Below are 22,846 nucleotides of genomic sequence, written 5' to 3'. Positions count from 1 at the left end.
CCACAGGGTTTCAGGCATATCCAGAGGGTTTCAGGCATGTACACAGCGTTTCAGACATGTCCACAGCGTTTCAAGCATATCCACAGCATTTCAGGCATGTCCACAGTGTTTCAGGCATATCCACAGCATTTCAGGCATGTCCACAGCGTTTCAGGCATATCCACAGCATTTCAGGCATGTCCACAGCGTTTCAGGCATGTCCACAGCGTTTCAAGCATATCCACAGCGTTTCAGGCATGTCCACAGCGTTTCAAGCATATCCACAGCGTTTCAGGCATGTCCACAGCATTTCAGGCATGTCCACAGCGTTTCAAGCATATCCACAGCATTTCAGGCATGTCCACAGCATTTCAGGCATATACATAGCACGTTTCAGGCATGTCCATAGCGTTTCAGGCATATCCACAGCACGTTTCAGGCATGTCCATAGTGTTTCAAACATATCCACAGCGTTTCAGGCATGTCCACAGCGTTTCAGGCATGTCCACAGCGTTTCAAGCATATTCACAGTGTTTCAGGCATATCCACAGCGTTTCAGGCATGTCCACAGCGTTTCAGGCATGTTCACAGCGTTTCAAGCATATTCACAGTGTTTCAGGCATATCCACGGCGTTTCAGGCATATCCACGGCGTTTCAGGCATGTCCACGGCATTTCAGGCATGTCCACAGTGTTTCAGGCATATCCACAGTGTTTCAGGCATATCCACAGTGAATTCCTCTATATTGCATGATTCTCCTCATCCTTTTGGTACTTTGTTTGTTTATGTTTCCCATTTGCATGCTTCTCCTGTGATGAAAGAATGGTGATGAGGATCACTCCATTGATCCCAGTGAGCTGGCTGAGTCATTGAGACGTATTAATGGTTTGAGAAACAACGATACGCCCATATATGGATCTATGGGCCACATCTACAATTCCTCTGACAGGGTAAAGAACATTAGAACCCAGCTATTAGAACCCCACACTCCATCTGGTCACAAGTTTGTGTTCCTTGTAGTTTGTGCTGTTCCTCTGCTGTTTGTCGTTATCGGTGTTCTCTCCATATTCATATTGATTTTCACACCTAAGTATGAGAACTATACAAAGACAGCATGGAAACATGCATTTTTTACAGTATTTCATTCACGAGAATGTGTTGTAAAAATGTGTGGCAATTAAATCTTCCCTGGAGTCAGATGGACTTGTGGATGCCATTGTTATATCTCTGCATCCAGTATGAAGGAAGTTGGAGGTGGTTTTGCGAGCCAATGCTAACTACTGACTGGACGCCTATGGTAAAAGCTAGCATGCTAAATGTTGCCATAGAAGTCTAGTCATTGTACTAACGCCAGTTACAGTAGCAACTTCCTTCAAACTGCACGCAGAGGCATTAAAATAGTATCGAGTTCATCTGACTCTTGGGAAGTAGATGAAGGGCTTCATTGACGAATTCCCAAAGTATCCCTTTAAGCGTAACGTGACTCACAATGCTGGTGTAGTGACTCATTGACTCTGTGACTTTCTTCATGACACTAATGGCATTCCATTATTCTTCATTATTAGTTTAATGTCATAATGGCCTGTTGTCAACTTGTCACACACTCCCTGTTTTCACTCCCAGTTCCTTGTTCCTTTCAGTTGGTGTTTCTTTTTATTTCCCTATCCAAATGCATTTCTGCAGAAATTGCATCTCAGCCTGGAAACAAGGACAATATCAAAACGTTTCCTGCTTTCTTATTCTTCCCTCATGTCAACATATCATTTATTGTTCATTGTGAATTCGCTCATGGAAAAATGATTGCTCAACTTATATTGATTCTGTTTTCATTCCATTTAAATAATTCCCATATTGGGCATGTCAAACAAAACGATCACACGCGGGGCTTTGTTTGTGCGTCGGCCAAAGGTAATACCCCTTCATTCATATGGTGTCAATTGCTTTTTAAAGAGAACTTCCAGTTCTGAGCCCTTTTTTCGACCCTAGTTTTGACATTTGAGGGAAAAGGCCAGGGGGACGCTTGAGTGGTGACAACTTTAAAGGGTACAGGAATGAGTAGATTTGAAAGAGAGAGAGAGAGAGGAGGATAACACCAGAGGCATTATGGGTTATAAAAACAATAATAGACTAGAGGTTTTAAGCAAGGTCTCATGACGCACAAATCACTCCATGTTCATGTTGCACTTTGATAGATTTATTGAGTTAGGGAGAATAGGCATTGACTCAACATGAAGTCTAAGGCGGAAGTTTAGTTGTCAAGTTTATTTGGAGTGTTAGCAGGAGGGAGACTGAAGTGTACTTGGCTGGGAGACCTAGTCAGCCTGTCATATTGCTGCTACTGCTGTTGCTATGGCAAGCGATCCCCCATGGTTAAGAGAGAAGGAGGGAGAGCAAGCTCAATGGAGGGAGAGGGATGACATTTCAGTGTCCCTCTCTGGAGCACCTCATGGCCGTCCATCGGGGGAGTGTTCGTTCCCGTCCGGGGAGTTCATTCATCCTTGACCTCTGACCCCTATCTAACTAACTCCTGCCTTTCCTGTTCGTAGGACGACGACGTGAGGGAGAGCCGCCTCAGCTTCACCGCCACCACGGCGGTCAAGGACGGCACCATCCCCAAGGCCACCAACAACGCCGCCACCACCCCGGGCGCCACGGGGCCACAGCCCACCCAGCAGCCCAAGAAGGACCCGGCCGCCAAGAGCCACGAAGAGATGAGAAAGCTGTTCATCGACCGCGCCAAGAAGATCGACACGGTATCGCGGGCAGGTTTCCCCCTGGCCTTCCTGTTTTTTAACATTTTCTACTGGGTCCTGTACAAGATTCTCCGGGCTGAGGATGTGCACAAGGACTAGTACAGAACACTACAGTACAGTAGGGTACATTACACTACAGTACAGTACAGTAGGGTACAGTACAGTACAGTACAATGAAACAAGGGGAAAGAAGACCCCGGTCCCTCCTTACAATGTGGGAACTGTTTGACATTAACATTTGAAAGTTCACCAACTACCTGGGGTTCCAAAACAAAGCCCCCCAAAAAAAGCAGAGCAGAGTTATGTCTGTATCGCCCACCGACAACAAGAGAGGACAGACGCCGTGCTCACTATGCAACTGGAGACCAGTTTGGAGTATCGGACGAGACCCACTTCACCACCCCACACAATGTGCAGTCAAAACGGGAGCAATGCTTTTATTCACCTCTGTAAACCCTCTGTCACAAACACACACACACACACAGGACCTCCCAAACACTGTACCCACACTTGTGTCTTACAGCTTTACTGCCAATGTTCTATGTACAGTACAGTTTCCATACAACACTGGTAAACAAGGAACAACTTCCAGTACACTCAAGTCCTTTGGAGATTTTCCACCAGATTATAGTGTATCTTTAGTATAACCATCAGATGTTTGTTATACTTCTCAGATATAAAAAGCTGCCACTTTGACACATTTCCACGCTCACTAATGTGGGTTAAATGTCCCGTCCCTAGTGCTACTCATCACGTACAGAAACGTCATGAACCTCTCTGTGACTTTGTTGAGTGATTCAACTCCCCAGGTCCACACTCGGCACAAACTCAACTACGGTGTTGCCATGGTTTCTTTCTCACCTTCATTTCCTTCGTTGACTTATTTCCACAAAATGATGATTCACTATTCACTGTTCCGTTCACTCGGTCAAACAAACCACTGCCGAAACACTCAAGACAAACAGGGGGCCAAATATGTGAAAGCATCAACCTTAAATTACCTAGAATCTCAACACAAGCTAACAAAGGATCGACCAAAGAGGTAACCTACTGAGGAAAAACTGAATGAGCAACATGAAAATAGAATATAAAAAGAGAGATTTGATACCGTTGTAGTCTCCATGAGCCCCCACTGTGAATTTGGAAGGCTGAGGATATCATTAAAGTAACTGCCGAGTGTTTTCAGGTTTCTGTTAAATATGACCTATAATTTCTTACAATAGGAGTGAAATTGTTTTCTTTGCTGAATGTTTTAATTATGTATGTTAGAAAAGCAGGTTTTCTGTGTTTGAAGGGTGTGGACGTACCCCAACAACAGAATGGTGTGGGCGTATACAAATAATAACTTAAATAGACCGCTGATTAGCCAGCTCATTCTCCTCTAGACTGCTGATTGGCCAGCTCATCCTCCTCAGGGAGATGACATGTTCTATGAGGAAATGACAAGCATTTTTTAAACGGTCTGTTTGAGATACAAGTTTGAGGTGGGGTTTTTGACGTGTTTTTTTCTCCAATTTATGCTTTGGTCACAAATACGAGTATAGGACGAGTCAGCAACATTATTTGGAAATTAGTTAACAGAATATTAACTTTTAAAAGGGAGATTTTCACTGGGCAGTTACTTTAACAGTATATAGCCAAAATACTATACACAGCCTGAATCAGGCCTTTCACTTCTTGGTTTACAACTTGCCTTTCAATATAATCTTTATTTTATCATTTTTTCTATCAAATGCTCACAAATTACCATTGCTCTGGTGTCACTGAGCATATCACTCAGAAACTGTGTTGGTAGCAGTACACAACCCTGGGGAGCACCATCACAATTAAGTTATAACTGATCTAGGTTCAGTATCCAGAGTACCTATATTTGAATAGTTACATGTATGGGATATAAGACTTTTAAATGAAAGGAATTCACACTCTCCATAAGTTGGGGGGTGAAAGTGCATGTATAGAGATGAAGAAAGAATTTAGAATAGATTGTAATTGTTATGATGAAGTAACATTTTATTTAACTATATATAAAAATAATTATAGAAATTAGGGGTTGTTTACTTTGTACGGTATGTTAATATACTGAAATGATTATCAACAACAGACAATGAACAGACAAACTATCGGAATATCGTACAAATGGGCAATGATTCAGTCGTATCATATTCTTGTGTTTGATCAAACCGGATGACACACAGAGACAGTATAAAACTGCACTGTAAAGACCTGACCCAATTTTAAGCTGACTCATAATGGAGAAGACAATAAAATGAATATATTTATGGATACATCTATGAAACGTGCAATATATCAATCTCCTTTCCTTTTTCTAGATGGTTGACAGGCTCTTGTACTCCAAGACTGTTGTGATGTTTTTTGAAAGATATAAAAAGAAATATTTGGTAAGGCATTTCCAGAATTTTACACTATTTAAAAACAACTACTGATTAAATCTATGAAGAGATACTGTGCCATATAGTTTTGGTAAAAACATATCTATACTCCCACATTCCTAAATAAAGTGACAAAGCTTTCATATAGTTCTACAGATTTTAATACCACTTCTACATATTAGTATTTGACACAGTTATACACAATGTGAAGGATGAATTAATATACGTTTCATGTACATTTCTATTGCAAGTGTATTTAAATACTTTATTTTGTACAAAAAATGACAGTATTATTAAATGTTAGATGCATGAACTGAATTCAATGTCAATATATTTATTTTTGAACTTGTGTTTGACCTGTGTTTTAGTTGCTGCCGTGATGATGATGAGAACACATGTGCTTTTTTTCCATTATAATGTACATCTGTAAATACTTTTCATACATCTAATAAAGGTCCTTTGGAGAGAAAAAAAAAGATTGAGGAAAAAAACTGTTACATTTCTAAATTAAGATTTTGTCATTGTGTCTTTGTTACTGTATAAATTCAGAGGATCATACAGAGTGGGTATAGAACCTGTGACCCTGCTGTGCCGTAAAGTTCAAATCACATTTTATTGGTCACACACACATATTTAGCAGATGTTATCGCGGGTGTAGCGAAATGCTTGTGTTCCTAGCTCCAACAGTGCAGTAGTATCTAACAATTCACAACAATACACACAAATATAAAAAGTTTAATAATTAAATTAATAAATATATACATCTTAGGACAAGCAATTTTGGGGGGGCATTGGCCGAAATACAGTATACTGTATACATATAAAATAAGTAAAATAGTATGTTAACATTATTAAAGTGACAAGTGATTCCATGACTATGTACATAGGGCAGCAGCTCGAAGGTGCAGGGTTGGGTAACCTGGGTGGTACTGTAGCCAGCTAGTGATGGCTATTTAACAGTCTGATGGCTTTGATGCACCTGTACTGACATCGCCTTCTGGATGGTAACGGGATGAACAGGCAGTGGCTCGGGTGGTTGTTTCAGGCCTTTGAACAGAGGCAAATGGTCAAATAAAGGGATATCATATACTGTAGGTCTATATCTCAACGTCATAAAATGCATTCCCAATCTAACGTTAAGCTATTGCCGTTCAAAACAGACTGCCGGCCTACCAATAGCGAGCTTTATGACTTCACTGCATGGTTGCCCAATATGAAGAGCATAGCAGTAGATATTTCCTCATGCTCTTTGTTGCCAGTCACAGAGAACATATTAAATTGAGCAATATGTAGTTATATGATGCCAGTAGTGAGCTTCTACTGCAGGCCTATCTCATTAGGAGGTCGGTTTGGAATATGAAAAAGGTGAAAGACGAGACAGCGTAATTATCCGCCGTGTGTTTATTTAGAGCTACATACGCCACACGCCCCTTTTCTGACAACTAATGTACCAGATGATATAGGAGCCTACATAAAGCAGCGCGGCGTGTCGCAGCCAGATGAAGCGTAAAAGATGACTCTGCGAGGTAAAGTGGCTCTAGTTACGGGCGGAGCCCAAGGTATCGGTAGAGCCGTCGCAGAAAGCCTTCTGAAGAATGAAGCAAAGGTTGGTGTTTATATATAAAGTTATTAGCCTATTGTCGCCCGTAAATGGACGGTGGTTTTGGTTACTTTACGCATTTTACGCGCGGCGCTTGTACCAACCTATCGTGGTTGTACGGAGCCAAAACCAACTGTGTTGCACAAGAACCTCTTTAAATATTTGGACATAGTTTTGTAGATGTTCTGATTTTATATCCGCAGGTTGCACTTGTTGACTCGAATCAAAGTGTCGGAGAGGAATGCAAGAAGATTTTAGATGGAGAGTTTGGAGATGGGAACTGCATTTTCATTCAGTGTGACGTGACGGACAGATTGAAACTTAAAGGTAATGGTTGCCTGACAATAAAACGGTGATACTTCTGGTTCATATTCTGAGATGAATGCACTTCATTTGTTTGGAACATTTACTCTCACAAGCTCTACAAGTCAGAATGTTTAATGCAATTGTATTTCAGTTTAGGCTACTCTGCCAGTTGTCTGTGCGTTTTGTCGTTTTGTGGGTAGGAATTGACAAAAAAATATCCACAGGGAAGTATTATTACACATATCTTTTCAAGCGCTGGTATTGCTTTCTATCTCCTGGCACATGCACAAAACAATATAAACACGTGTACGAGCTCGGGAAGTATGCATACATCGCTTGCATGTATTTACATCGTGTGAGCATGTTTCAGGTGATAAACATCTGAACCCACCACCAGTGGTTTGAAAAGTTGGTTTGATTATACATTCCTATGGACATTTTATCGCCACTTCCTTACCGTAAAAAGGACCAACAGTATGGACAACCGGTAAAGTAAATGTACATATAATTTAATTCAAAATTCTGGCTTGTAAAGAAGATACTGTTGTGTCCATGAGGTAACCATGGTAACAGTCTGACTAGGCAAAGGTAATTGCAACTTTACTAGGGTACTGCTATTTTTTCTTTAGAGGTTATTCTAGTTATTAGCCTAACCTACTATTTTTTTTAAGTATAGCTATATGCTTAGTCTAACTTTAGAATTTTGCCTAAATGCATAATAGTCAATTTTTTGTCATGCTACGCAGTGGTTTAGAACTCTGAAGATTCTCATTTTCGATCACCTTTAGGCTCTAGGCCTACCTATTTTAAGACATCATTCACCTCTGAAACAGACTTTCATTGTGTGAAAATGAATTAGTTACTTTTGACATGATTTCCAAAACGCCCCAGGCAAAAGACATTGGAATGTTCTTGGATGTAGCCTTACCTAAATATCTGTGCTTATACGAGTCCATTCAACCAACACTGAACACTGTCAATGCACGACTGAAACTTCAACGTCGACACAGTCTATTTAGTCTTGTGAGACTGGACATTTGTTAGACATTATGTTGTTTAAGTAAAGCAACCTACTTGACTTGTTGCTCATACCTTGGTTAAGGTGATTATTATTATATACTTTTTTAATTGAAGGTTTTCTTGTGGAATGTTTTTAGCTGAAAGGCAGGTGCTGGTGAATACCTGTTATACTGCAGTTTTTGTGGCTTGGATAATTGTTTGGATGTACTTGTTTACTTAGACAAAGATGCAGTGTTCTTGTAGTAAATATAGCCTGTATAATCAATCTAAGAGCTAGATGTTCTTCTTTGATATAGAATCGAAATGATAGTTTATATGTAAATAAAGATGCAATGTTCTTGACAAATGTCCATCTCGTATGGACTGGTAGTGTTCTTCTTGTAGTGGTAAATCTATAGTTAATCAACCTAAGTGTTGGACTCTTCTTTCATATTGCAGATGCTTTTCAAAGTACAGTCGACCGGTTTGGAAGATTGGACATTGTTGTCAACAATGCTGGCATCAACAATGAGAAGGACTGGGAGAAGACCATTGAAGTAAATCTGGTAAGAGGGGTGGGTGTCGGTGTGTGTGTGTGTGTGTGTGACTAACACCAGTCAATGTTAGATTGAATGTATTTTTGTCATTGAATGTCTTGTCATTGAGATAGTTTGTGAAAATCTATTTTTCCAAAACAATCTGTTACTTGACTAACTGCAAAATCAATCTTACATTCTGCTGTAGTTTAGCCTAGTTTATATTACATTCTGCTGTAGTTTAGCCTAGTTTACATTATATTACACGATGCTGTAGTTTAACCTAGTTTACATTATATTACATGATGCTGTAGTTTAGCCTAGTTGACATTATATTACATGATGCGGTAGTTTAGCCTAGTTTACATTATATTACACGATGCTGTAGTTTAGCCTAGTGTACATTATATTACATGATGCTGTAGTTTAGCCTAGTTTACATTATATTACACGATGCTGTAGTTTAGCCTAGTTTATATTACATTCTGCTGTAGTTTAGCCTAGTTTACATTATATTACACGATGCTGTAGTTTAACCTAGTTTACATTATATTACACGATGCTGTAGTTTACCTTAGTTTACATTATATTACATGATGCTGTAGTTTAGCCTAGTTTACATTATATTACATGATGCTGTAGTTTACCTTAGTTTACATTATATTACATGATGCTGTAGTTTAGCCTAGTTTACATTATATTACATGATGCTGTAGTTTAGCCTAGTGTACATTGTATTACATGATGCTGTAGTTTACCTTAGTTTACATTATATTACATGATGCTGTAGTTTAGCCTAGTTTACATTGTATTACATGATGCTGTAGTTTACCTTAGTTTACATTATATTACATGATGCTGTAGTTTAGCCTAGTTTACATTATATGACACGATGCTGTAGTTTACCCTAGTTTACATTATATTACACAATGCTGTAGTTTAGCCTAGTTTACATTATATTACACAATGCTGTAGTTTAGCCTAGTTTACATTATATTACATGATGCTGTAGTTTACCTTAGTTTACATTATATTACATGATGCTGTAGTTTAGCCTAGTTTACATTATATTACATGATGCTGTAGTTTACCTTAGTTTACATTATATTACATGATGCTGTAGTTTAGCCTAGTTTACATTATATTACATGATGCTGTAGTTTACCTTAGTTTACATTATATTACATGATGCTGTAGTTTAGCCTAGTTTACATTATATTACATGATGCTGTAGTTTAGCCTAGTTTACATTATATTACATGATGCTGTAGTTTAGCCTAGTTTATATTACATGATGCTGTAGTTTACCTTAGTTTACATTATATTACACGATGCTGTAGTTTAGCCTAGTTTACATTATATTACACAATGCTGTAGTTTAGCCTAGTTTACATTATATTACACGATGCTGTAGTTTAGCCTAGTTTACATTATATTACACAATGCTGTAGTTTAGCCTAGTTACATTATATTACATGATGCTGTAGTTTAGCCTAGTTGACATTATATTACATGATGCTGTAGTTTAGCCTAGTTTACATTATATTACATGATGCTGTAGTTTACCTTAGTTTACATTATATTACATTCTGCTGTAGTTTAGCCTAGATTATATTATATTACACGATGCTGTAGTTTAGCCTAGTTTACATTATATTACACGATGCTGTAGTTTACCCTAGTTTACATTACATTACACGATGCTGTAGTTTAGCCTAGTTTACATTATATTACACGATGCTGTAGTTTAGCCTAGTTTACATTATATTACACGACGCTGTAGTTTAGCCTAGTTGACATTATATCACATGATGCTGTAGTTTAGCCTAGTTTACATTATATTACATGATGCTGTAGTTTAGCCTAGTTTACATTATATTACATGATGCTGTAGTTTAGCCTAGTTTATATTACATGATGCTGTAGTTTACCTTAGTTTACATTATATTACACGATGCTGTAGTTTAGCCTAGTTTACATTATATTACACAATGCTGTAGTTTAGCCTAGTTTACATTATATTACACGATGCTGTAGTTTAGCCTAGTTTACATTATATTACACAATGCTGTAGTTTAGCCTAGTTACATTATATTACATGATGCTGTAGTTTAGCCTAGTTGACATTATATTACATGATGCTGTAGTTTAGCCTAGTTGACATTATATTACATGATGCTGTAGTTTAGCCTAGTTTACATTATATTACATGATGCTGTAGTTTACCTTAGTTTACATTATATTACATTCTGCTGTAGTTTAGCCTAGATTATATTATATTACACGATGCTGTAGTTTAGCCTAGTTTACATTATATTACACGATGCTGTAGTTTACCCTAGTTTACATTACATTACACGATGCTGTAGTTTAGCCTAGTTTACATTATATTACACGATGCTGTAGTTTAGCCTAGTTTACATTATATTACACGACGCTGTAGTTTAGCCTAGTTGACATTATATCACATGATGCTGTAGTTTAGCCTAGTTTACATTATATTACATGATGCTGTAGTTTAGCCTAGTTTACATTATATTACATGATGCTGTAGTTTAGCCTAGTTTATATTACATGATGCTGTAGTTTACCTTAGTTTACATTATATTACACGATGCTGTAGTTTAGCCTAGTTTACATTATATTAGACAATGCTGTAGTTTAGCCTAGTTTACATTATATTACACGATGCTGTAGTTTAGCCTAGTTTACATTATATTACACAATGCTGTAGTTTAGCCTAGTTACATTATATTACATGATGCTGTAGTTTAGCCTAGTTGACATTATATTACATGATGCTGTAGTTTAGCCTAGTTTACATTATATTACATGATGCTGTAGTTTACCTTAGTTTACATTATATTACATTCTGCTGTAGTTTAGCCTAGATTATATTATATTACACGATGCTGTAGTTTAGCCTAGTTTACATTATATTACACGATGCTGTAGTTTACCCTAGTTTACATTACATTACACGATGCTGTAGTTTAGCCTAGTTTACATTATATTACACGATGCTGTAGTTTAGCCTAGTTTACATTATATTACACGACGCTGTAGTTTAGCCTAGTTGACATTATATCACATGATGCTGTAGTTTAGCCTAGTTTACATTATATTACATGATGCTGTAGTTTACCTTAGTTTACATTATATTACATTCTGCTGTAGTTTAGCCTAGATTATATTACATGATGCTGTAGTTTAGCTGAGTTTACATTATATTACATGATGCTGTAGTTTAGCCTAGTTACATTATATTACATGATGCTGTAGTTTAGCCTAGTTTACATTATATTACACGATGCTGTAGTTTAGCCTAGTTTACATTATATTACACGATGCTGTAGTTTACCCTAGTTTACATTACATTACACGATGCTGTAGTTTAGCCTAGTTTACATTATATTACACGATGCTGTAGTTTAGCCTAGTTTACATTATATTACATGATGCTGTAGTTTAGCCTAGTTACATTATATTACACGATGCTGTAGTTTAGCCTAGTTGACATTATATTACACAATGCTGTAGTTTAGCCTAGTTTACATTATATTACATGATGCTGTAGTTTACCTTAGTTTACATTATATTACATGATGCTGTAGTTTAGCCTAGTTTACATTATATTACATGATGCTGTAGTTTACCTTAGTTTACATTATATTACATGATGCTGTAGTTTAGCCTAGTTTACATTATATTACATGATGCTGTAGTTTAGCCTAGTGTACATTGTATTACATGATGCTGTAGTTTACCTTAGTTTACATTATATTACATAATGCTGTAGTTTAGCCTAGTTTACATTATATTACATGATGCTGTAGTTTAGCCTAGTTTACATTATATTACATGATGCTGTAGTTTAGCCTAGTTTACATTATATTACACGATGCTGTAGTTTAGCCTAGTTTACATTATATTACACGATGCTGTAGTTTAGCCGAGTTTACATCATATGACACGATGCTGTAGTTTACCCTAGTTTACATTATATGACACGATGCTGTAGTTTAACCTAGTTTACATTATATTACATGATGCTGTAGTTTAGCCTAGTTGACAGTATATTACATGATGCTGTAGTTTAGCCTAGTTTACATTATATTACATGATGCTGTAGTTTAACCTAGTTTACACGATGCTGTAGTTTAGCCTAGTTTACATTATATTACATGATGGCAGCGAAGAGTTCTACCACAGTCTGAATAAGAGCAAAACAGTGTGATTGTTGTATGTGTTGGATATTGAAACTCAAGCCCTCTTGTTTCTTTCCATAGACGTCAGTCATCAAGGGAACTTACCTGGCCCTGGATCATATGAGCAAAGAGTATGGAAAAGAAGGAGGAGTCATCATCAATGTCTCATCCATGGCAGGTAAGGCTGCTCCATACATGCATCAGTACTTTATGTACTGTACGCTGCACGTCAATACATTGAAGCCTTCACAGACATAAGAAAAAGGGGAACAGTGGTGGATGTGGATGTGGGAATGACTAGCTATGTCTTTGGCAATGCGGTTGCTTTCAGCTGATGTGAGCAACCCCTATATAATGGAATCTGTCACAGGTCATCAGCTATAAAGAACCACGTTGACTTCCTTCACTGTTATTGTTGAAATTCCCAGGCCTTTGTTTTGGTACAGTATGGTTACACAGTGTACCATAACACAACACAGGTGTACGGCAAACATTACAACATTACCGCTTGATAGATTAGAGTTTGATGAGTGGTTTCACAGTGGACAACAAGCATTGCTGTGTGCGTCTACTGTTTGCTTAGTGGGTTAGGTTCAGGCTGTTCTATCGCCTCAGTCGGCAAACTAACAACTACAGTACTTCTCATTTTTCAGTCTTTCTCCACAGCAGCATGTGGAGATTGAGAAAGCATGTTATTAGTGCAATCCAAGTCAACCACTTTGTGCAAGACTTGTCTGAATGTCTGTCTGTGGTTCAATGGCTTACATCTTGATCCGGCAGCAAAATCATTCAACTGACAAGGAAGTGGTGGTGGGGTCGGGGTTCAACTTGGTGTGTGGTGGGCTGTGTTGGATTGGGAGAGATTTGTTGCAGTGGAGACAGTAATGCCATGACAGACAGCCCACTGACTGTGAGACTCAGTCAAGTGTCACTAAATCTGTTTTCAGAGAAGCGGCACACATGGGTTCACATACTATTCAAAATCTTTCAAATGCTTTCTGCGTTTTCTCAAGTCTGCCTTGAGTACCAGCTGGGTGGGGTTTGGACTAACAAACGGAATTTAGAAGGGTGGTACTCATAGAAAAATAGTGATTTATCAAACAATTCTACAAGCGTCATACCCACACTGGTAGGATATAACCATTGGTAAATGCCAATTGTTCTCAGCCTCAGTACTGTAGCATAACCTTGGCTGTTTGCATTTTGAAACGCCCCTAATTCACCATATATGGTCAAAATCCTCCCTTTAAAGCCCGAGGGGGATATACGACTCTGGACCATGAAATACAACGGCGCAACCGAAAAAAAACAAAGGAGAAAAAAACTTTTCCATGACTGAAATAGAGGTGCTAGGTCAGATAGAGTACAACCAGAAGGTTTTATTTGGCTCACTCAGTTGTGACGTGACCAGTAAAAATAAAAACAACCACAAAAAGAGGACCATTGGGACAATTCAAGTTGCCTTAGCAATGGCAAATATACTTCAAATGAGCAGGCAACACTTGCCAATAAGCCATTCATCCATCCATCCATTTCTGTTCACATAGTTGAAATTGTTTTTGCTGATGATGTTATGCTGATGTGGGTGCCGTCTATTGCTCCGTTCGTGTTTGGGAACCCACCTGTTGTGAGTTGGTGCATGGAAATTGTTTGTGTTAATGTTTGTTTTGCTGATGATTGCATCGACTGATGACGCCCCCACTGAAAAGTGTCCGTTGCCGAAAAGCAAAGGGTGGATAGCACTTGGATGTGCACCGGGATGGTATGCATTTGCCTTTTTAAAGTACGTCTTAAATCTTCTCAAAAATCCTAAACGATTGTTTTTTGGAAACGATATCTGATGAGCCAATCTGTACTTAATGCAGAAAATGTGCCGCCTGTCTCTAAAAACTCGCTCTCTGCAAAATGCAGCGTGTGCCAAATCTTTCAACAGAGCAAGGTTAGCCGTCTCTCATGCAATTTCCCATTATCTCAGTCTTATAGAATGTCAACAATGGTTTCACTTTGACACGTACCTCTCATTTTAACAAATTACTGTACTTTATATGGATTATTATTGGAACAAATGCACTGATGTGGTCAAATGATATAGCGTGCCAAGCGATGTTTCATGAATTCCCAATGGAAATGCAATCAAAATGGAAAAATTATTTAATTATTACTCTCACAATTTCAACATATTTTCCCCATTCTACGCTTGACAAGCAGTTTAATCCACCACTTGGTCCTGCGCGTACGCATGGTCATGGCTGTGTGTACATTTACACACACTCAAGCAAACGTTCGTATTGATCAATATCACACTGCGTGAACGTTTTTCAACGCATGGTTTACACACAGATTTGTGCCTATGCATGGTTGATAAATGAGACCCCTGGTCTGGTAAGCAGCAGAGCTTTCCCTTCCCGTGACCCCTTTGGGTTCTTGAACACGCGGTCACAGGGAGCTAATATGTATGCCGACAGAGTGCAGTCCGGACAGGTGGACACGCCTCACACTGGGCTGTGGTGGTCATGTGGTGTTGTGACTTCTGTGCCAAGATCCACAGTTTGTGCAATAGTACTCGTGGACTTGAGTCAAGTGCTCTTGTCTAATTTTAACATAATTGTATCTATTATCATTGGTCTGCATAGGGCCGGTTCCAGGCATAAGTGACATAAGCTTAAGCTCCCCCAAAAAAGAATGATCTATCTATCTATTTATAATTCTTTTACTCAGCCGGTGTCTCAACTTGCTGTTAAGAGTTAGAATGGTAGAATATATAAGGTGCAAGTTCGAAATTTGTTTATGCATCAGCAATTTGTCTCTTGTTATGTCCGTCACTCAATTAGCCATGTCAGCAAAATAAAAATGGATTGGTAAGTCAGTCTAGCCAGCTATCTAAACTTGTAGTAATCATGGCCGAATACCAACCGGGAATGCTGGGGTCGTCCCCAGGGCCCCTGACCTCCAGGTGGCCCCCATTGATTTTGTTGGTCACTCTCACGTATATATTATTTACATGGCATAAGTCATGGAAAAATGGTAGAATTGTAGGAAATTTACTTTCAAACGTAAATTTTTCTCTCCAATGTCGAGGGGGGGGGGGGTCGTGGAATATTCTAATCAAGTGAGAGAAACTTTGTCATTTCTTCAAACTATCATCTTTATTCAATATCGATTAAATGATTGCAGTAATGAGACTGGTCAACCCGAGAGCCTAACCTTTACAGAAATGCAGAGGTCTTTATATAGCTGACACTAAGAATGCTTAGTCATGGCTGGTTCAGAATGCTTAGTCATGGCCCATGCAGACCAAGGGGCGTCATAAGGGTTCATTCGGTCGTTATCTGCACGGGGTTGTTGTCTTAACCCCACCCTGGCTTAGTTTCCCAGATGCCAGGATGATTTTGAGACAATAAGAGATTGTTATACTCTTAAGCTATCTCTAGTAAAACACATTCTTGTCTATGTAATGCAGTGTTTAACTCATTTGTCAGCTCAAGCCATCTCTAGCGTCTATATACCCAGATTAGCTACAGGGAACTAGAGTAGAGACCATAAAAACACAGAATTAGTAGGACAGAAATATCTTACTATTAGTTAAATATTAATATTAATATTAATTGTTTGTTGTTAACCATTGTTAACCATTAATATCAAATAAATCTGGTAAATACGTAATGTTTCTATCATAGGGGCCACTAAAATGGTTTTCCCGGGCGGCAGGTAACCACATAGCCTGGTTAGAGCATTGGGCCACTAACCGAAAGGTAAAAACCTGTCGTTCTGCCCCTGAACAAGGCAGTAAATAAGAATTTGTTCTTAAACTAGTTAAATAAAGGTTAAAAAAAAATAAAAAAAATAACTACATCTCACTTATGCCCCCAAAAAGCTAGAGCCGGCCCCTGGCTAGTTGAAATACTACTTGACAATAACATAGGTAATACATTAAGTTTCAGTAATAAAACAGTTGTAAATACAACTGGAGAATGTTGTGCTTGAAATCTCCCGTGCGAATTCTAAGAAATTATAATCATTTGATCAGAAAACAGACTGTATCGTTGGGAGGCTGTTCTCAGGCCTTTGGAATGTAAACATCAGTGCTGAAAACATAGTTGCTTGTGTTTGATTAAGGTAGAACAGTATATAAACTGGAGGATGGTGACTTTTCTCTTTCTCTCTTTCTCTTTCTTTCTCTCGCTGTCTAAATTCAAAGGGGTTTATTGGTATGGGAAACATGTTTACAATGCCAAAGCAAGTGAAATGGATAATATAAAATGAAAAAATTACACTCACAAAAGCTCCAAAGGAATAGAGACATTCTAAATGTCACATTGTCTGTATACAGTGTTGTAACAATGTGCAAATAGTTAAAGTACAAAAGGGAAAGTAAATATGGTTTTTTTTTACAATGGTGTTTGTTCTTCACTGGTTGCCCTTTTCTTGTGGCAACAGGTCACAAATCTTGATGGCACACTGGTATTTCACCCAATAGATATGGGAGTTTATCAAAATTGGATTTGTTTTGAAATTTGTGGGTCTGTGTACTCTGAGGGAAATATGTGTCTCTAATATGGTCATACATTTGTCAGGAGGTTAGGAAGTGCAGCGCAGTTTCCACCGCATTTTGTGGGCAGTGTGCACATAACCTGTCTTCTCTTGAGAGCCAAGTCTACCTACGGCGGCCTTTCTCAATAGCAAGGATATGCTCACTGAATCTGTACATAGTCAAAGCTTTTCTCAATTTTGTGTCAGTTACAGTGGTCATGTATTCTGCCCAAGTGTACTACCTGTTTAGGGCCAAATAGCATTCTAGTTTGCTCTGTTTGTTTGTTAATTCAAATCAAATCACATTTTATTGGTCACATACACATGGTTAGCAGATGTTAGTGTAGCGTAATGCTTGTAAATTCTTTCCAATGGGTCAAGTAATTATCTTTTTATTTCCTCATGATTTGGTTGGGTCTAATTGTGTTGCTGTCCTGGGGCTTTCTGGGGTCAATTTGTGAACAGAGCCCCAGGACCAGCTTTCTTGGTGATGGCTTTGTTATGGAAGGTTTGGGAATCGCTTCCTTTTTATTTGGTGTTTTATGTTGTCTCTCTCTCTTTCCTCTTTCTCTTCTCTCTCTTTCTCTCTCCCTCCCTCTTTATCACTAACTGTCTCTCTCTCGCTGTCTCTGTCTGTCTCTCTCGCTCGCTGTCTCTCTCTCTGTCTGCACTTTGACACAGATATGCCTGAACTCCATTCTCCCTCAGCCAATTCACAAACCGTTTAGTATCAAGAAGATTCTCTGCTAAATATTCCATGTGACTCTATTCAGTCACACACTTTACATTGACACTGTATATCTATCCCCTCGTCTCTACTTTTGAGACCCTGCATGGTAAACAATAGCACAGTCAACTCCAATTTAGTTTCCCTAAGGTTTGCCTGCAGAGAGAAGGAGGAAATATCACCCGGCTCAGTTCACAACCGTGGGCCAAGAATCTCCCAATGTCATGAATCTAAATGTAATCAAGACTGTATGTTTATCACAAGCGACGTGTATGACTCTGATATATGACGCCATTGGGCTCATTCAAACGCATTGTGTGTGTGTTGACATCAATCATGGGGTTCTGGTGAAATATTGTTCTGTGGCTGTGTTGGATGATGGATGACAAGATTTTATGGTTGTTCGGACCTAATCCCCAAACTCATACACTGAGCAACTAAAGAGAGAGTTGTGAAATAGTTCCATGTAGGTTGTTTAGATCCTGGGCTGGAATTCAAACTCCAACTGAACTTTGGACTGATGACTGAGTTGACTGTCCTAACTGGAGATTGGAGGTTAATCATTCTCCTGCTGAGGTAGATTTTTTTTATTTCATTTTGTATTTAACCTTTATTTAACTAGGCAAGTCAGTTAAGAACAAATTCTTATTTTCAATGATGGCCTAGGAACAGTGGGTTAACTGCCTTGTTCATGCGCAGAACGACAGATTTCTACCTTGTCAGCTCGGGGATTCAATCTTGCAACCTTTCAGTTACTAGTCCAACGCTCTAACCACTAGGCTACCTGCCGCCCCATTTCTCCCTGTGATGTTTTTTTGATTTTTTCCCCCTGTCTCAGCAGCTTCTTTCCCTTTTTACGTTTCTTTCTCTCTCGTTCCTCGTTCATTACTCATTGCATAATAGTTTCGAGAGGGAGAGAGAGAAGCTTCCGATTCAAGTTGTCCCAGCACAACAGGCAAAGCTGGTTGAAATGACGTCATTTCAACCAGTTTACAACCATGTGGTTGTACTGAGGTACACCTCTGTGCATGTCCAAGATCATCCAAATATTTTATAGATGCGTAAACACATCCCTGCGCACCTGGTAACATCATATTCTATCATTACGCTACTTGTAGATGCTATTCCTCAGTCGCTAGCAGATAAATGAAAGTTATGCTACTAACCAAAACAAGACATTCCCCAACCATGCCTGTGGGTGATTCCGAGACAGTGCCTTCAGAAAGTGTTCAGACCCCTTGACTTTTTCCACATTTTGTTGTTACAAAGTGGGATTAAAATGTATTTAATTATAATTTTTGGTCAACGATCTACACAAAATACTTTAATGTCAAAGTGGTAAATACTCTAATGTCAAAGTGGTGATTCTGACAATACATGTTAGAATCACCTTTGGCAGCGATTACAGCTGTGAGCTTTTCTGGGTAAATTTCCAAGAGCTTTGCACACCTGAATTGTGCAACATTTGCCCATTATTCTTTTTAACATTCTTCAAGCGCTCTCAAGTTGGTTGTTGATCTTTGCTAGACAGCCATTTCAAGTCTTGGCATAGACTTTCAAGCAGATTTAAGTCAAAACTGAAACTAGGCCTCTCAGGAACATTCAGTGTCATCTTGGTAAGCAACTCCAGTCTAGATTTGGGGGAGGGAATAAAGTCAGTCACAAAAGTGAACCAACAACCTAAAACGTGACAACAGGATCCGTAATGGACCAGACACGGAAGTGAACCATATAGTTCACCTACGGTGAACGGGCCCGCACTCTGACACCACCACAAACTGAGGTACCAACCGTACTAATCAAACAAACGAACACTCCACACAGGCTCTACCCACGAGTGGTTATGCCCTACTTGTCCAAAATAACAACCCTGCTACACACTATGCAAACAGAAGCACTGTATCCTTTGCTAACAGTATCTAAAAGAGTCCAGATGTTGCTAATCCCTGGTCCCAGAGGGCTCTTCCAATTGTGTGGTATTTGAAACCGATTGGTTACTTTTCCCACCAGGACGTCACTGCCGAGGCAGATGCCACTTGAGGTTTTAAACGGGTTGTTATCGATATTCACAGAGCACTCACGTACTCGGAACCCCACCCGGGTCGAACCAGGCACACCCTTCCCAAATTCATTGTTTTGCAGCACACAAACCACACAGCTGACTGGAGGAGCGACTTTTTACCCACGGACTTTTAACCAACTCGATTACAACAAAACCAAGATCCTTAATTGACAACGAGGCTCATTCATCAAATTTCAGAAATACCTTTTTGGTGAGAGAAGCCAGGAAAGTCTCCACCACAGAGGGGTAAACACAATTGACTCACCTCCAGAGAGCTGATTCTGAAGCTTCGCTAAACGAACATGGCTGAAAACCTTAGAGTCTCATCCTCTTCGGAATTTCCAGATGGACTGAAGAAGAGAGAATTGAGAAATAAAAGCTGTTTTTTTACAAGTTGCAACAGGGAGACGCCTCCAGCACAGAAGCAGATATACTTTCTAACTGGCCTCTTGGAGACAGGACCTTTATATTCTAAGTCAGACAACACCAAATGTTCTGGAAACACCAGACCGAGAGGCTCGCAGTTCAAAACCAAGGCAGCGGCTTTGTCAGCTGCTACAGAATCGGTGTCCCCAGAAGGTCATCAATACAACCGTGAATAGTTAGTGTGTCCTTGTACCTCCAGTCTGGCGTCAATCACTATCAACCGATATGAGCATAATCCATAACTGTCACGTTCTGACCTTAGTTCTTTTGTTATTTCTTTGTTTTAGTATGGTCAGGGCGTGAGTTGGTTGGGTTGTCTATGTTCGTTTTTCTATGTTGTGTTTTGCGTTTGGCCTAGTTTGGTTCTCAATCAGAGGCAGGTGTCGTTAGTTGTCTCTGATTGAGAATCATACTTAGGTAGCCTTTTTCCACCTGTGTTTCGTGGGTGATTATTTTCTGTCTTTGTGTATGTCACCAGACAGGACTGTTTCGTTTCGTGTCATTCTCGTTTATCGTTAGTTTTGTTGTTTTGTACGAGTATTCGTTTTCATTAAAAGGCATAATGAATACTTACCACGCTGCACCTTGGTCCTCCGATCCTTCCTACTACTCCTCCTACAGAGAGGATAATATATAAATATGCTAAATATTGTTTTAATCACTCTAAACGTGATTATGTAAGAGTGATAGAACTGTTAGATAGGCTAGCTACAATGGACAACAACATCACACATTATCTCTACCCCAAAGCCAAAACACCGCTGACATGACATCAGTTTGTTTTCTTTACCATTGAGAAGAAACGGTTGGCAAGATGCTGCTTGATGTACAACCGCAGCAAGAGCTGCAGGCGCTCACATGTCCCGCTTTAAATGGCAGCTGCCTCTAATGGGACAAGGAGCTCTGGAATGTAGGTGGACCCACTGCCGTGTTCGGTACAGGCTTCTTCCTTCACTGGCAAGTCATGCAATGACTGACTGATTGACGAACTGACTGACTGACAGCTCCTATATTGGATCGCGGTATGTTTGATGTAAATCACTGTTTTGGTTCACCCTGTCCTTCATGATGTGTGGTAAGAGGAGCCTAACCTGAAATGTACAACGGGTATCAGTTGACAATAGTCTTGGAGCATTTTGGGGGAAGGAAAACACACACGTACACATTTTAAATACTTTATTTGAATCCATAAATGACATTACATTAACATGGATAAAAACTATTTTAAAGGTCTTGGATACAAGAGCCCTTTAAGGATACAAAAAGCACCTCCACAAAGCTAGGCTGCCAGTAACAGCTGGAACAGAGCAGTACTTCGGCCAGTTGCTTTGCTCTAGTCTTTGGCACGCCTGCAATCTGAAGGCCACTCACCATGTGTACGTGGCCGAGACTGTCAAATACTACTGTCACCAACTTGCACTTATATCCAAGGCTGTCCAAGCGTGATACGAGGGCTGGTATTTGAGAAACTTGTCAGCAAAGGCCCGGCTCCATGTATCCATCGAAGGAACAGCCCACTTCAAATCAGCACCTCCCTTTGGGCTCGCCCCACAGCAGCAGTAACTGGCTGATTCTGCCTACAGGGTAACGCGTTATCATCTATATCAAACCGGGCTATTCTGACGAGAACGTTTGTATGTGTGCTGTTGGTGAGACCATCTGTCTTACCTCAGTAGCTACCAAGTCGACAAGGCAGACATGTCTAGCAATGTACAAGTATTTTTATGAACGTCAACCATTAACAACATGTGCACCAGACTTCTGTATTTTAACACGGGGTGTAAAATACAGAAGGGATCATGGTTTGCAGGATACCAGAGTGCTAGGTTGTATTTTGTGGGTAGAATAGAACAGGTCTTGACCTTACCGTGAACGGCTTTCTTACAACCCCTTCACCAACAATGCAGTTTTTAGAAAATTAAGAGTTAAGAAAGTATTAATGAAATAAGCGAAAGTTTAAAAAAAAACACAAGAAAATAACTAACGAGGCTATATACTGGGGGTTCCGGTACTGAGTCATGTGCGGGGGTACAGGTTAGTCGTGGTAATTGGGGTAATATGTACATAGATAATAAACAGCTAGTAGCAGCAGCGTAAAAAAAAAAAAAGGTGGGTTCAATGCAAATAGTCCGGATAGCCATTTGAAATTAGCTGTTCAGCAGCCTTATGGCTTGGGGGTAGAAGCTGTTAAGGAGACTTTTGGACCTAGACTTGACGCTCCGGTACCGCTTGCCGTACAGTAGCAGAGAGAACAGTCTATGACTAGGGTGGCTGGAGTCTTCAGCAATTTTTAGTGCCTTCCTCTGACACCGCCTGGTATAGAGGTCCTG

At 39.4% G+C, this 22,846-nt stretch overlaps 2 protein-coding genes across 3 annotated transcripts in view; both read left to right on the top strand.

Moving 5' to 3' along the window:
* LOC129840966 (glycine receptor subunit alpha-3-like) overlaps positions 1-5,633 on the top strand; it is a 116,103-nt gene extending 110,470 nt beyond the window's left edge. For both annotated transcript variants that reach the window (XM_055909038.1, XM_055909037.1), the window contains exon 9: positions 2,526-5,633. In XM_055909038.1, the coding sequence (XP_055765013.1) occupies positions 2,526-2,831 (306 nt within the window). In that variant the 3' untranslated portion in view covers positions 2,832-5,633. The remainder of the gene's footprint in view (positions 1-2,525) is intronic.
* Positions 5,634-6,477: 844 nt separating this feature from the next.
* The window catches only part of LOC129841020 (15-hydroxyprostaglandin dehydrogenase [NAD(+)]-like), a 28,877-nt gene continuing 12,508 nt past the window's right edge, over positions 6,478-22,846 (top strand). The window contains exons 1-4 of the mRNA XM_055909128.1: positions 6,478-6,728; positions 6,926-7,049; positions 8,487-8,593; positions 12,853-12,949. Of these exons, the coding sequence (XP_055765103.1) occupies positions 6,636-6,728; positions 6,926-7,049; positions 8,487-8,593; positions 12,853-12,949 (421 nt within the window). The 5' untranslated portion in view covers positions 6,478-6,635. The remainder of the gene's footprint in view (positions 6,729-6,925; positions 7,050-8,486; positions 8,594-12,852; positions 12,950-22,846) is intronic.

This window comes from Salvelinus fontinalis, chromosome 42, assembly GCF_029448725.1.
Source record: "Salvelinus fontinalis isolate EN_2023a chromosome 42, ASM2944872v1, whole genome shotgun sequence".
NCBI lineage: Eukaryota > Metazoa > Chordata > Actinopteri > Salmoniformes > Salmonidae > Salvelinus > Salvelinus fontinalis.
The sequence above is the reverse complement of the archived record's forward strand: the minus strand, read 5'-3'. Positions and strand labels throughout refer to the sequence as shown.